The sequence below is a fragment of the Phallusia mammillata genome, chromosome 6, assembly GCF_965637545.1.
Source record: "Phallusia mammillata chromosome 6, kaPhaMamm4.hap1.1, whole genome shotgun sequence".
Taxonomy (NCBI): Eukaryota; Metazoa; Chordata; class Ascidiacea; order Phlebobranchia; family Ascidiidae; genus Phallusia; species Phallusia mammillata.
Window position 1 is genome coordinate 10,317,311 of NC_137257.1, and position 16,149 is coordinate 10,333,459.

Genomic DNA, 16,149 nt, shown 5'->3' on the forward strand with positions numbered 1-16,149 from the left:
TTGCCAGAAGAGCTCTACAAACTTGATATTATGCCTGGCAGCAATAGCTTATATATGCAACTACCAGTGTCTTTGACACTTGCTCTTTTGGAAATACTTGGTCATATAATAAACTTGTCAGTTATGGGTGCAGTTATGGAAAAACTGCACAAAACCCTGGAACGAAGGTTTGCCTGGTGGTCTTTATAGGCAGGATGGTCTTTCAAATCTTTATAGGCTTAAAACATCAGGTTTTAAGTCAGTTTATGATTGAATGTCACCAAACAATTTATTAACGTTTGTTACAACCAAACCCAATCAACTTGCATGGTTATACAATACAAAACAATTTTAGTTCAAATAAACAGTACTTGTAAAATAGTACCACTCATTGCGCCAAATAAATAAATGAATCGTGTAAATCGTTGGTAATTATCTCAAAAAGTTGGGATCGGAAAACAGCATAGAATGTCCATTAAATTAGCAAGCTTTTTGATAAAATTAACAAGCATTTTGATTAAAGATCTACATAACCCCATGTCAAATATAAAAAATATAACAGCCTCAAAACTTCGACAAGCTTAAAACCTAGTACAAAAATTGTCACCAAGTGGTGCATAAGGTCAACCGTTTGACAATGCCCCTGCGGGTAGAGCGCCGTTTTGAAAATTTCCGGTAAGTGGCGCAACGGAGCATAGGAGTTGCGCAAGATGCAAATTGCTGACTCAGCAATTATTCCCACCGCAAACGCCTATGATTCGTTGCGCCACCTACCGGAAATTCCCAAACCGGCATGTTGTGACTTTCTGTGTTGGTAGCTCCACCGCTGCCTGGAGAATAGTTTTGTTAAAACTACAAGCCACATTTTCATGCGGTCAAAAAAGAAGATCGCGTTTACGGGAACTCAGCATTTCCACTAATAACGAGTTATCAGACATTCGGCCGAGCTGGTGTTGTTGGACGAGAAATTGCTCGATCAAGAGCGCCAACGTGCGGACTTCGGAAAAACGGAAAAGAAGTTTGCCGATTCTGAAATACCAAAATATATTTGGTTTAATTTTTTTCAATTTTAAATCTTAAAAATTTAGTAGGAGACGTTAAGGATGTGATCTCATACAACAAAACTGTCCATTCTTTCCTTTCAACACAAACAAATGCATGACTTGTAAATGGACAGATTTCAAAGCAATATGAGCAGAAAAGCAGAGCCAGTATTTGTTTATGAAACATGACTATGTTTCGACAAGTACTAATGTCATCATTAGGTCGTCAAAATTCGAGTCATGTTTTATACACAAATACTGTCTCGGATTTTTTTTTGCTCAGATCATTCCCAACCGTGCATAGTGCAACAAAGCAATATGTTTTAAAGAAACCTATTAATAAGCTAGCTACTTGCCTGTCAGGCTGTTCAGGATAGTTTTTGACATCATAATCACACAGCGCGGCATTAACCGATTCTTGAGCGCGATCTGCCACGGTGCTGTTTGATTCTAAAAATTTGGAATGTTTTAATAGTTGACCGTAAACAATTTCGTTGATGTAATGTCAGAAAAATATTTGTACGAAAAAGGGAAGAGGAAATCTATTGCAGCTAGCGTTTCAATTCCCTTGGTGGACAAATTAATAATTAAAAGCATTTTTTTTACGGTCGCCCTGTGAATGTATATTAAAAGCGTACGGTTTGCGTAGCTGCATTATTGCCTTGTGTTATTATTTTTAGACAAAGTTCGCTATGTTTACTTATGTCATGTGAAATTAATATGTCATTGCTCTTTATATGTTAAATCTAATTCAAACCTAATGGATAAAACTGAATTTAAATTTGTTGGGTACAACTGAATTCAACATTTTTAAATGCCATTTTGGAACAATGTTCTAAAATTTTAGTCAAATTACACCGCATTAAAATCGTAAGTTCCATTTATGTCGGTATGTCGATTCGTCGCAAATATTTAAGTCTTACCCAATGTACACGTTCCGCAACCACACATAATTTGCGTTTACCTTCGTGCTAAAACCGCTATTAGTAATTATTAACCAAGACTTAGGAAGATTGGGGCGTGGTGCATTGGGTGGCAAAGTGGGCCCTTCCTGCGTGCAAACACATTATCGCGTCGCATTGTTTGCGGTTTCCGAATTTTGTTTGTTACAGCGGTTTCCGAACTGTTTTGGACAACTGGTCCATTTTATAAGATCAATTGTAGTTTCTTGTGCGTTTAACTCATTTATTTTTAAGAACTAGATTTTATTTTTAACCTATATATAGTGATTTCACTTTGAGAAAAAAATGTCACAAACATTTATGTTTGCAGCCGGACAAATAATGTTTGAAACGATTTAGCTTTCAAGTCCGTTCAGGACTATGCCACTGGTTATTCGATACAACACAAATTCCAGTCGGGAAGCCTCTTCAAAAAATGCTCAAGCGTCCGATTATTCGGGCCTGATTTCACTCTTGACCTGATTTCTGCCACAGTTTTACAGACTTTCGGGCCAACATCGGGCTTTGTTTGGGGAAAAACTCGCGGATTCGCTTACAACTCTGCTATATATAGTATGAAAGAAGTTCTTCTGAGAACAAACAGTGATATATTTTCCTATTGTACATACCTGCGTTAAAAATGGCAAGATGCTTTAAACAAACATACTCGGCTTCGTCTAAGCCAAGCAATCGGAACTTCTGCTCGAGGTCTGCAGCTTTGTATAGAATTTTGTCGGCAATTGAGTTGTCTGTGATTTGCGTGCGGGGAAAGCGATGCCCACTCACAAGTACAGTTTCCTCTGTGCTTGACTTTAGCTTCAATTAAACAAGTTTTGCTTTAAAAGTTTGTTTGTAAATTCATTTTATGTATTCATTACGAGTTGAGAATATTTTAAGCGTGACTTTCGTTTCATCATTAATTGATGTCAATGCGCTTGAACTGAACCATTAGATATGCTCAATTAAAAAAATGTGAAGTTTTTTAAGAAATTAAGAGCTAATCAAAATAAAATTTGAAGATACCATATGTTATGAGGAATAAACACAACAAACCTGACGATTTATGTGGTCAAGGATCAGTAATTCAACCCAACTGGCATGAAGAAATTGCATTTGGTCATCGAGCTGTTAAAAAATCACACAGGTACATTATTTGTATCGTTCGGATGTGTGTTTGCCTGAATACTCGGGTTTCGGGAAATTCTGCGATGCCACCTACGGTAAATCTGAATTGTGGACAAACGAACAACGCCGGCTATGACGTGTTTACTGTGTGGTTGCGGCTATCTGCGTAGACATAGCGTGCGAACGGCTAATGTGTTGGTCAAACAGTATCCGTGCTCACGACGGATGCTTATCTTGCTTTTTGTTTGCGGTATGTATGTGCCAGCGATTTTTTTACTCTTTTTCAGCGATTGCTAAAAATTTTTAGCTTCTATGGATGTATTATGTCGACGTTTATATAGCAAGACCAAGAATGCTTGCGTCTGTTTTGGTCGCATACGGTGGAGTTTTGCACATGTTTATGTATTTTCTCACACCCTAGCTTAAAATACAACAATCAGTCCGACGCGCATGCTACAGAATCAAATAGTGTACTATTTGATTTATTGGTGGGTTCATTCTCCATTGTGTTGTTTTTCTGTAACAAAATATTATTTCCACCCTTAGCAGCTCATACGCTTCAATGCAGGCCAAGAAATCATCCTAATCCTAATCCTAATCGAGCAAAATTATAAATGAATATTTGTATCTAGTAATAAATAAATACAAAAACGTAAAAAAGGCAAACTGCATTTAATACAATCCTAAGAGGGTTTTTCTTCTTTTTTGTGCGAGCGGTCCAATATGTTATTAGTATTTTTACACTATGAATGCATTTACCTCCAGGTTTGAGAAAAACTTTAGGTTTTTTGCCCATTCGACGAGAATGTACAGGGATTGATCAGCAATAAGAAACAACAAAGAATAGGTATCTTGAAGGTAGTTAGGAGGACAAGACTGAAGTCCATAATTTACTCGTTCTCTCAGCTAAAACAAAACCGTAACAAAGCAATCAAATAACATCCAATATTTCAAACACAAAAATTATTATCAATTAGTGTTACAAAAGCAGAAAAAATGTAAAACAGCGTTACTACTAATTGTCTTTAGCAAATTCTTACCACCGGCTCTGTCATTTCGGCTCGCAACAGCTGCTCGATAAGTTCAGGAACGTGAACTCTTCTTTTTACAAAATCGTCTACATCAAACGCTGGCAAATTGATCTCAGTGTTGTGCAGTGGTACTGGATTTTGCTGTGGGAAGTTCGTTGCTGGTAACTTACAGTCAATAGAAGTCAAGTACCCTGGAAGACCTTCCAATGATTGCGGTGCGGGATCCCGTAAAAGTCCGTTTAGGCACGGAAATCCGTGAGAAATGACGCGGAATCCACAAGGGGGAGATGAGTACGGATTGAAGGGTTGAGCGTTGGGAAACGGGAATACTGTGGCCGTATTTGCCGGAGGTAGGCAATGAAAAGGTGGCGTGGGTTTGGTGGTCTCTTGCAAGTAGGAGCAGGGCTGGAAATACCCGGAAAGAGCAGTGTTTGGCTGAAGAGGACCCAGGATAATTTGCGGTAAAACTTGAGACCGATGCTGATTGGTTCCATTGTGATGCCAAGTAGGATCGTCTCCAAGGATTATCTGTGGCGCGCTGGTCGAGTTCTAGCAAAAAGACCATCTCGATTGAGCAATGAATAACTTACTAAAAGCCGACATGGCTTTGCACAGGCGTTGTTAGGTTGGATAACAGAAATGAATACACGCACATAAAGTATGTTTTTAGTTGACTCATTTTTTTGAAAGAAGCTACCTCCATTTGATTGCTTGGATTTTTCGAATTATTCTTGTTCATCTCATCGAGTAGTTTCATTTGTTGTTTTCGTTCGCGGTCCTTCTTATACAGTGGCCCAAGGGAGTTCCTTCCACCGCGTACCCGGTCCTTGCGAACAGCTGTACGACACAAACTTTAATAAAAATGGCGTCTGCCATGGCCAAGTTTCCAGGCTAGCGGTCATGGTGCACTTAAACTTCAAATAAATTGTAGAGTGGTGAATAAATATTTTTTTTCGAACTTGTAAAGAGAAGATATAAACGTTCATGAAGCAGAAAAGAGAAATTGTTGTTCCGTTGTATTAGTTTTGTGGTTAAACTAAACTGTTATGCTTCGGATACACAACCACTAAATAAAAAAGTAGAAATTGATCGAATATTCGGTTTGACGAATTTATTCAGTTTGCCGAATTTATTAAGCCCAATAGGTCATTTGTACAAAGATTATGTTTCAGCCGAACATTTTTTTGCGATTCAGATATCATCTTTGGCAAACTCAAATTTAAAGCGTGAAAACTTTTTTCAGATTTATGAGGTACCACACGATCTTTAAAACTACGCCATAACTAAAAGTACGTCAATTATTATAAATTTTGAAATATGTTTTTTTTTCACCCAGGCAAAAAAGTCAGTAATTCATTTGCAAGCTACCATGGCCAAGGGCCCAAGGCAACCTTATACCTCACAGAAAATAAAATAATGATTAAACACAACAATTTTTGCACTGTTTGCCTGGTAGATAAACTTCTGTTTCCATGCCAAACGCGTAGAGCAGTGGTCGGCAACCTTTATTGTACTGCGGACCGTTTTAAAAAATGAAATTCTATCGCGGACCGGCTTTCATAAAACTGCATGAGTTTAGCAATAAAAACGCATTAGTTTGTTTATCATCCTCGGTAGACACAGACAAAATTTTTCAAAACATTATGCTGAAAAAGTATACGGTCCGGTAACGAACTTCTTGCAGACCGGCACAGGGCCGCGGACCAGCGGTTGCCGACCACTGGCGTAGAGTACAACTTCGCGTCACGGTATAAATAATTCGGTCAAATTTATTCGGCAAAGTCGGTTTCAGGCAAACTCAAATTCGGCCGATTCGGTGTTTATACAACAAAAGTCTTACCCTCGACTTTCATTCCGACATTGATGCACTTCTGAAATCTGCAGTGTTGACAACCTTTGCGTTGTGTTTTGTCGATCAGGCATCTGCTAGTATGAACGCAAGAGTATTTCTTGCCGTTTTGCACTGTTCTCTTGAAAAAGCCTTTGCAACTCTCGCACGTTAAGAGGCCATAATGGTAACCGGAAACCTAAAAACACTCTGGTTTGTTTTCTGGACATAACGCAGCGATTTTTTTACATGATTTGGCCATGCAAAAATGTATAAAAACACCAACACAATACACAAGCGTTAATGTTTTAAATATTTTTTAATCATAAATCTAATACTTTATGGCGATGCGAAATTTTTTTTATAGCGCCTACCACCGCAACATCTTAGTTGTTTGAGAAGCTTTAAAATACCTTAGCCCATAAAACTTAGTTTGGGAGACTGTTAAGCGGTTTTATTAATCCTGGCCGAAGAATTTGGCATGCTTCAAAAGAAAAACGTTTGAAATGAAAAATAAAACTTCAAAATGAAAAAAAAGTATGTTTTAAAGTTTACAAAGAATGCATTTTAAAGAAGACATGTCAAAGTGTGTCATTTTAATTTTCAATCCTAACTACAGCGCCGCACCGATAAACCTATCTGGTCCGGTTTTTTTTGTTACTTTTTAATACGTTTTTTAATACTGTGATAAAAATTGCAACTTAAACACCCAACTCCGTAAATATTAGGAGGTCCGTTATAACTTGCGGTGACTGGTAAGATGTACAAATCTGCAATTTCACATATATCGTCCTCTCAAAAAATATAACAACGTTGTTAATACGTACCTTGTCGCCGCAAACAGGGCAAGGCTCATTGTAAACTGTGTCCTTCGCCTTTGCCTCCTTCATGATTGTAGGCTACTGTAGATTGCAATGGTTCTCTGTCCTTGGTGACAAGGGTAACTACCAGAACGACCTTTGTCCATTCATAGCTTTGGGTCATCAAAACGCAGCAAAACATTTACAGGCATGTTGACATACTAAGATAAGATTTGACCAACCTGAAATGAACTGATGAAATAAGCATATAAACACCAGTGACAGGTAAAAGGATGCTAAAATGAGCTTTTGAATATACATCTGCTCAAAGTCTATCTTATTTAACACCAGATATGGAAAACAACAAAAATCTGTTACTTGTATTTCTCACTGGTTCTTCACGAGTAGTTACCTACAAAACTGTTTGCATAATTCCTGCACAAATATTTGTAGTCGTTAATCAGTAAGCAGATCTCAGCAATACAGTCTTGCACTATAGTTACCTTTTTAGTAGATAAAGGTTACTTATTTCAAAATGATCACAAACTTTTACAGATACTAAATGTCATTCAACCTAATTACACTTTCGAACAAAACAAGTTGAAGCAAAGCATTTTAGAAATACTTTAATAATTCAACATGAGCCTTTAAATCAATTCCAGTGCTTTGTATGTAGCAAAACTGATTTGAACAACCCCTTTGCCATAATACTAAACGTTACATTGTCGCTAAATACACCAATGCGCGTTTTATGACACTGCGTTGCCTAAAACAAACGTGCGTCAGAAGAGAAACCAAATTAACAGTGGTTGGCTTATGTGTTATCAGTAAATGGTTACTCTGTTTGTTTAATGTCGTAATCATTGTACCTAAATGCTAACTGCGCCTCTCATGAAGAATCCAAGCACCTACAATTAGTCACACATTCTTCGAACATTTGATTAGAATGTAGCGACAAGCTGGTTCGTTATACTCATGTAACTTCTAAGTAAAGCCTGCCAGTATGCGTTTTACAACTTTATTAAAAGTAGTGACCGCAATACGATTTACAGTTGCAATGTTGAATAAAAATGTTATAAGATTTGGTAGGTTATAATTACAACTAGCACCTCGGACATGACTGTGGTTTGTGAAGCAATACCCCCCCAAAAATTATGGTTTAAACTATTTATATGCAAACCTATGTTAATCTCTTCAGTCTGTCTCACAAAACACCAGAATCGTTTATAATAAGCCTGGCCCGAATGGGGTGGAGCGTAGAGACAATAAAGAGTTAGCTAATTTGTTGGAAATGCTTGGAGGACCAGCTGATTCGGTACAATGCCTTTAATAGGCCTGGCGTACTATGATTTGACAAGCCAACTAGTTCAAAATTGCTCGATTTAGCCGTAAAACTTCCGTCTGAAGAAATAAACAAATCAACCGACACAGTCTTCAATCATATTGAACTGCTACGTGCAGTTCAATTTTGTCAATTAATTAATGCCGAAAATAAAGACGTTTCTGTCTAAATTTGTGTTAAGTACGAACTAAACTTAGGTGTGCCAATAACTTATAGTCAGAAACCAATCCGAATACGACAAGCCAACTAGCTGATTCTTCACAACGCCTTTAATAGGCCTGGCGTACTATGAATTATCGATATGTATGCCGTGTTCGCTGGTCTGCATCGACGCTTCATGGCTGATCCCAGTATGAATATGTTCATCTTAGCTGAAACGGTCGAACTGGCGATCCCCTGCTACGAAGCTGACACGTGCAGCATACAAGGCAGGCAACGATGCATGTGATTCGAATTTCGGCGGTTTCTCCACTGAGCCTGTGTAGCTCAGTTGGTAGAACGCGAGTCCCGGAAAGACTCATTTATGTCGTGGGTTTGAATCCCACCGAGGCTTAAGCCATATGGAAATGCTTGGAAGACCAGCTGATTCGGTACAATGCCTTTAATAGGCCTGGCGTACTATGATTTGACAAGCCAACTAGTTCAAAATTGCTCGATTTAGCCGTAAAACTTCCGCCTGAAGAAATAAACAAATCAACCGACACAGTCTTCAATCATATTGAACTGCTACGTGCAGTGCTAAACTCCATTTTTTTTCTGCCGAGGCGCAACACACCACTGGGTTCCAAAGTTCAAGAATCACATGTTGGACTAAAAGTTCAAGGCCCACCTAAAGTGTCTTTGGAACCTACCACAGGTTGTTCGTGGCACTTGGATTTGTTTTGTGAAGTCTGATCAGGTTATCGTAAAACCTTTCCATGTCAACATTCTCGACGGCAACATTCTCATCGTCGCTAAGGACTGTCCTCGGGACACCCGGGTCTTTAGGCAAGTTTTATTTGACCAGCAGAACCCGCGGGTTTACCCACCGTCTTTTACAACCAGGCGTATACCCCGCCAGGTTCGTGCGGTCGGTTGCGATCCTACGGCAGAATATATATACCCAGAACACGAAATTCAAGTACCGTGGTTAGCGCAACCGCTTTTTGTACACAAGGTTGTTGGTTCTAATCTGCACTTGGTTCACTTGTATTTGCTTAAACAAGAAATTTTAAAGGCATTGCTCCAACCTAGGCGATTTTTATGGATTGATATAAACATAGTTCACCAACACACAAGTTAAAATCATAATCTAGAAGACTTTCAGTAAAACGCACATCTCGGGAGCATTGTGTGTCTAACGCATATCAGGCTTTGTCCACCCAGAGAGGATAAATATAAAACACACAAGCACAAAATGCAAGTTAATACTAATCAACATGACGTGGATTAACATAACTCGACTCATTATTTTATTTAGGTTCGTATGATCAATTAGCAATCTTGAAAAAAAGACGTCAACGTTTTCCAACTTATAGGCCTATTTGCTGTATAAACAAAAACTGGGTTCTGTTCCCAAAGTTTGTTTACCATTGTATTAAGCTGCCTTACCGGCAAATTGTCAACCAACAATCTGATTACAGTTGTGTTATACACAAAAAGTCTTCTACTTGACCATAAAAAAAATCTTATTTCTTCCATAGTAAATATTTCGCTAAGTACACGTATTTAACACCCGATTCACCCAGAAGTCCTCAATTTGAAACGCTTAAGGTACACAAATATCCCCGTTTCTTATCGGGGCGTGGTCTAATTTTAGAGGTTGTGTTATAATGTAGCCCGATTGCTAATCATTTTATCGGAAATGGTCATGGAGCATTAATTTTGTTTTTGATTATTAAATATTGTATTTACTGCAAAAATAATCGCAGGTAAAATGGGTTTGAAACTCTAAAATGCAAAATGGGCCAAAATTGTTGTATCTGATAGGCATCTAGGTTTTGATAAAAAATGAGTAATGAAAAGAGGGCCGTTCGGAGTAGGAAAGCATGTCCAGTGCTTAACCTTCATGAAGCTAACTGCCATGTTATAACTGTCTTTCTCATCTCTTTCTGTAATTCTGGCATATGTCGTTTTGAATTTTCGGCACATTTAAGAATATGGTAGGTTACCTCCAGTGTTTTATCTTTTTTGTACCACTTAGACTTTCATTTCTGCTGGCTAAACTAAAGCATAAACCCTTTCAAGTTAAATGTTGCATATACTTTTTATTTTTTGTTATAGTTTAAAAACTAGAAGACTGATAAAAGCATAAAAAAATAACAGAAACATTCCATAGGTAAGCCAATATCTCCTTGGAAAACATGGAAAAAATCATTGATTGTGGAAGAATTGTGTGGGTACTATAAGCTCACTGAAAGTGTCAACAAAATCATTGATGTTGATCTACAATAAGAAGTAAAAGAAAAAATGTACGCAACATTTAACTTGACAATTGGGGTTTACCCCAAAGAGGCTTGAGTTTAGCCAGAAGAAATGAAGGTCTGAGTGTCACAGCGAAAACACTGGAGGTGAGCTCCGATATTCTAAAATGGGCCGAAAATTCAAATCAACATCTGCCCGAATTACGGAAAGAGGTGAGAAAGACCTTCATAACATGGCAACCTCTTACGGTGAATTATTGCATTTCAATCTGTCAAGTCCAACATTCGATGGTGTAATGGCCCTTAGTTAGCTTCATGAAGGTTAAGCGCTATAAAAATGCTTTCCCACCCTGAGCAGTCACATTTTATTACTTAATTTTTGATCAGAACCTGGATGCCTATCAAAATAATCTTGACCAATTTAGTCTTTTACATTTTACAGTTTATTACCGGAGAAAATCTATTACTGCTGTTTTGCTTTTTTCTTAACATTGTACATTAAACTGTCGTTTTCATTTAAAATCCATTTTAACTAATTATTTCTACAGAAAATATAATATTATCAATAAAACAAATTTAATGCTTCATGACCATTTTCGATAAAACCGTCAGCAATCGGGCTGTGTAAAAACAAGTTCTAAAATTCGAACACTGTCCGATAAGAAACGGGGATTTTATCGTACCGTAAGCGTTCCTAAACGAGGACTTTTTGGCGAATGGGTGTATTAACCCAACTTTTCTTGATCATTGGCGCCAACTTAGAATCGCTTTAAGAGTGATATTTGTACTTTTAAAGTTTGTAGTTCACAACTGGTCGGTATAAAACTCCAATGTTACCTGATTTTAATATGTTACTTTGCAGCAAACTTTGCAACAAAAGTCTTAAAAGCTCTTGTGTGGAGCGCATGACTAATGAAATAAACTAGAATTCGACTGCGATAGTGGAAATATTTCAACTTTTTCTAGCTATGTTTAGTGGTTTTAAGGTGTTGATTTAGCAAACAACTAACAGTCAGTGTAGTGGGCTGGCTCTTTTCAAAACTGCACGTTAGTAACTTCGACAAAGTGCATGTTGCAGGGGTTAAATCACCAGTGTTTGCTTTGCGAGAATCAGTGTTCTAGTAAATCGTGCGACAACTTAATTAAACTCTAAGCTTGCAAGTATATTATTATATCGCCTGACAGTGCTGTCGCCTTACTGAAATGCAATAATTGAGTTTGTTTTTTGGATTTTTAAAACATCTGACTTACTTGTGGCTTTTAAACTAAATTAGAATCCTGGTAAAATCTAAGCATTTTTTAAACTCACATAAGCTTTTTCCGGCATTTTTTAAATTACTGAATACTTTTAAAATGTTGTTCACTTTGGCATGTTATTATCACATTTCTCGTAAATTTTAAAAAACGAATCCCAGGTAAAATGGGTTTGAAACTCTAATATGCAAAATGGGCCAAAATTGTTGTATCTGATAGGCATCTAGGTTTTGATAAAAAATGAGTAATGAAAAGAGGGCCGTTCGGAGTAGGATGTCCAGTGCTTAACCTTAACCTTCACATTTCTAGTAAATTTTGAAAAACGAATTGATTATTGCCGCCAGCCTCAGTGTGAAAAACAGTCATAAAGGAATAGTTTTACATTAATATAATTTGTTCTTATTCTTGTGCCAGCAAAGCCGCATACTTTCCCATGGTGGTTTAGTGATTCTATACTAATCGTCAAAGAAACAAAAAATAAAATGCTACTAAATTGACGAAAAAATGTAGCACACAACAAAAGACAAGCTGTTTAAGTACATCAAGTCATGACGAGGGTGGATCTACATATATTTTGTAAATCATAATGCACTGGAAAAGGGTGTTTTTGAGCTGATCAGTGCCCGTAGTGACCTCATGCAAATATTTGTATTACTTTTTCCGGGAACAATACGTTTATCGCTCTTTCGGAAGCAATCTGGTCATGTGATCAAACTATCATAGGTGACTTGTGATTTTTTGTCTCCATTTAAAGTTTTGGGCTTTTCATATTAAGCATTGGGAGTTGACGCATTAATAGATGATTTTAACATGTATTGATTGAATACAAGCTGATAAACTGTTTTTCTTAAAAATGTAAATTTAAGTTTTGCAACCCGGCCCGAACCCGGCCCGAACCCGGCCCGAACCCGGCCCGAACCCGGCCCGAACCCGGCCCGAACCCGGCCCGAACCCGGCCCGAACCCGGCCCGAACCCTAATCGTTTTTTTAAAGCCCAAAAGTTTGATTGCGTTTAAGGGTTGTTGGACATTGGGTTTAGTCCAGCAAATAGCTACTTAGCTAGGATATTTAACTTAACAGAATGTGAACTGACCTGATAAGCCTGGCCCGAATCAGAACATGGCCCGAATCAGAACATGGCCCGAAACGCACCGCCTGACTTACGACTCTGTTTCAAAAGGCTATTTTGAATCAGATGAAATTTCAGTTTGTTTGCATTTTGCTCCTCAAACATGCGGTATGGTGCGATGTAAAGTTTATTTCCGAACCGCACGCTCTATGCTGCATCAAATAACACAAACCCAGAAACAAAGCTGTGTACGTTTAAACCGATTACAAAAAAAATCATTTACGTACAAGGCAAAGCAATGCAAAGGTGGTTTGATATTGCAGTTATTATTCCAAACCTATAGCCGTTTTTAAAATAACATAAGTTCACTTAAGGATCGTGAAGCAAAATATGATAGTGAGAAGATTAAGGGTGATAATGTATTACTTCTATTTTAATTTCTTTACCGTATTTCTAAACGATTTTATTGATTCTTACTTAAATGTATGGGGGTAAGCTGTTGAAGATTGGCAAGGGGACTTTCTTTTTCGGTTTAAATCCTAGACAGACCCATTACACTTACGTCATGCAAAAACGCTACAGATGTGTGTTAAATTCTCACATAACTTTTGTTCTTCATATTACTTAATTTAGAGTCGTATATTAGGCCAAGTTTTTGCAAAAAGGGGCCAGATTCGGGTTTGAGTTTATTTTCTTTAATCTCACCTTTATTTTCACGGATTTGCATTTACACAGGTTATGTATTGATTTGTTGCATACATTCGAACATTCTTAAGATTTTCATGCAGATGAGGCAATTTGGTTAAGTAATTAAAATTCTGTGTTAGTTTAAACATTTTCAACTATTCAGATAAAATGTATCTTAACGTATGAATTTCACTCAACTGCAGCTCCGTAAGTGCGATATCTGTAAAAACTAGATTATTTGGAGCAGGTTTTATAGATATCAATGTGAAACACGCAGCCTTTATGTGTCCGCGTTTGTTTCGGGATTATTCGACCAAACTAATTATTTTCACGGGGTTCGAACTTGGAGCGCCAAGTTTTTATGTCTATATTTGGGTTTGGTGTCACAGACCATTTGACCAAGATCCGTCAAGCATTTGTGCCTAACCCAACAGCGTTCTCTTGTGGCAAATTTGTTACAGATTAAATGCGCATGAAGACTGTGCGGGGTTTGTCTACGTTCGCTTCCAAATTACAATTCAACAAATTTCATGCAAGGTATAATAATTTCAAGAGTCATTTTATTATTAATTGACCTTAATTCAACAGATAAAATGCAAGTATTAGTGTAACACGATCTGAATTGATTTATTAAGTGTACGTAATTTGTTTGGAATATTGCTTCCATTTTAACCCTGTTCTGAGCACGAAAAAAGGTTGTTATTTTATTGGAACAATTCCGCAAAGTAGGCAAAACATAGACAGAGAAAGGTTATTGAGAGAAATAGAAAAGCAATGGCTTAGTTATGGGTTTGTTTTGGTTAACAGTCATGATGCTTTTGCTTAAATGGCAGCAGTAGACTGGTTCAATACGTATAACTTAAACAATACATTATATGCAATGCTTGACGTTTACTCTTAAGTCTTAACTAAAACTAAACCAACATCCGAAAGCACCGCAATCACGTCATCCGGTTTAATTTTGCCCCGTCCATCCAATCCCCATTTACGTCAACAAATCAGCACTCCAATTAAGCGAACAGGCGCAGTGGACATATTTAGCGCGGCGTCAATTTAGCAGCGGGATACGGCCGACGTCCAGATGCCCCTGAATTGGGGGGTGGGCTTTGTTTTCCACCAGAACGCGGCCCGAGACCTCGCTACGCCTTTATTCCATTGTCTTCGCGCCCAAGACTCGGCACGCGTCTCGTTACACAAACAAACGGGTGTGGGATGGCTGGGACGCAAGGCAGATGGACTTCCACAATGCCTAATAACATTACGCCTCGCTGGTGACGTGCGGAGAGCACACAAGAGGTCATGTGATAAACGCGCCGGCCAGGCACGGCTCCAACACTTCAGGTAACGATGCTTGTTTGTGTGAGTGAGAATAACCTCTGAACATTTTTAGATATTTACGAGATTGTTGTTATCTTTTATCAACGGAAAATTCACCCAACTTACATTTATACTGAAACACGATGCTACAACCATTTTATGGATTATTTATTTATTTTTTGAACATCAGATTTTCTATATAGTTTCTAGTTCACAACTGTCAGTAAAAAACAAGTAAAACGACAACACATTTTGTTTTGATCAACGGTAAATATAGTTGGAAACTGTACCTCACGAATAAGTAGCTCGGTTGATATTTAACACACATAGAGAAGACATAATGTAAGCCAGTAACACCACATACACCGTAAACCTAACTTGGGGGAAGACTAGATTCGCCAAGGTGTTTTGGCTGTGTAATTTTCCAAAGAAAACGTTGTTTTTCTTGTTGTTGTTTATATGAGACTGTTCGCCTGTGCGTTATAGGCAAATTACGTATTATACATGTTTCATTATTTCGGTACAACCAACGAAAACACCTAAAATGAGATTTTTAATTAAAAAAATTGAACTCAACATTTATTTTACAGAGCTGATGTGACGTTAATCTCTATACAAAACCAGATTTACCACAAGGAATCGGTGTTTAACCTGGTGCATAGAACGAAACTCGCAATTCCTTAGAGTTATTGTCATTATAGGTTGACGTCATTGTCTTGTAAAACCACAACCCGCGTCGTTTGATGACATGCACAGCTTGCAATGAAGGCGATAATCTTCTACTTGCACGTGTCGCAAATCCCCACCCTTGGTCACAGTGTATGGGTTTTAGCATTTTCCGCTGGCCATTAGGCGACGAAAATTCCTTGATCTACGGTACAAGGGCTTACTGCACCCACACGCACGCCATTTGTCGTTTTGTGTGCAATTAGTGGTCTGAAAATAGAACACAAAAGCTTCCAAAATATGGTCCAATGGAAAAATTCGTTTTGTAACGTTCGTTAGTAACATGCTTCATCACCGACGTAGTAAACTCAAAAATAGGATTGTTGATTCTTTGTCCGGATTGTGTGGAATTTATTAGGGAACCATATCTTTTTCAATACTAACCTGCAGCTACAACAAATATGTCACGAAATTATTAACCATTTTTGGTGTATGTTTTCATCAACTCCTATACAAAAGCATTGTAAAGCAAATTTGTCGGAAATAACAGCGTTTAACACTACAACGATTAAAAATACTAAAAGCGGAAGACATATGTGGTTTTGGGAGAAAATTTCTTCGTCCCTTCCTGCGATTTAAAAACCACGATTTAAAAGCCAATCCCT

General features: G+C 37.8%; 1 protein-coding gene across 1 annotated transcript; it reads right to left on the bottom strand.

Moving 5' to 3' along the window:
* Positions 1-255: 255 nt before the first annotated feature.
* Positions 256-6,994, bottom strand: LOC145233020 (nuclear receptor subfamily 5 group A member 2-like). Its single transcript, XM_080097684.1, has 9 exons — positions 6,775-6,994; positions 5,960-6,146; positions 4,817-4,956; positions 4,129-4,668; positions 3,848-3,994; positions 3,017-3,088; positions 2,593-2,779; positions 1,379-1,472; positions 256-1,008 (listed from the first exon to the last, which is right to left on the bottom strand). The coding sequence occupies exons 1-9, from the start codon at positions 6,835-6,837 to the stop codon at positions 855-857; spliced, it is 1,584 nt and encodes a 527-aa protein (XP_079953810.1). The 5' UTR covers positions 6,838-6,994; the 3' UTR covers positions 256-854.
* Positions 6,995-16,149: the final 9,155 nt, after the last annotated feature.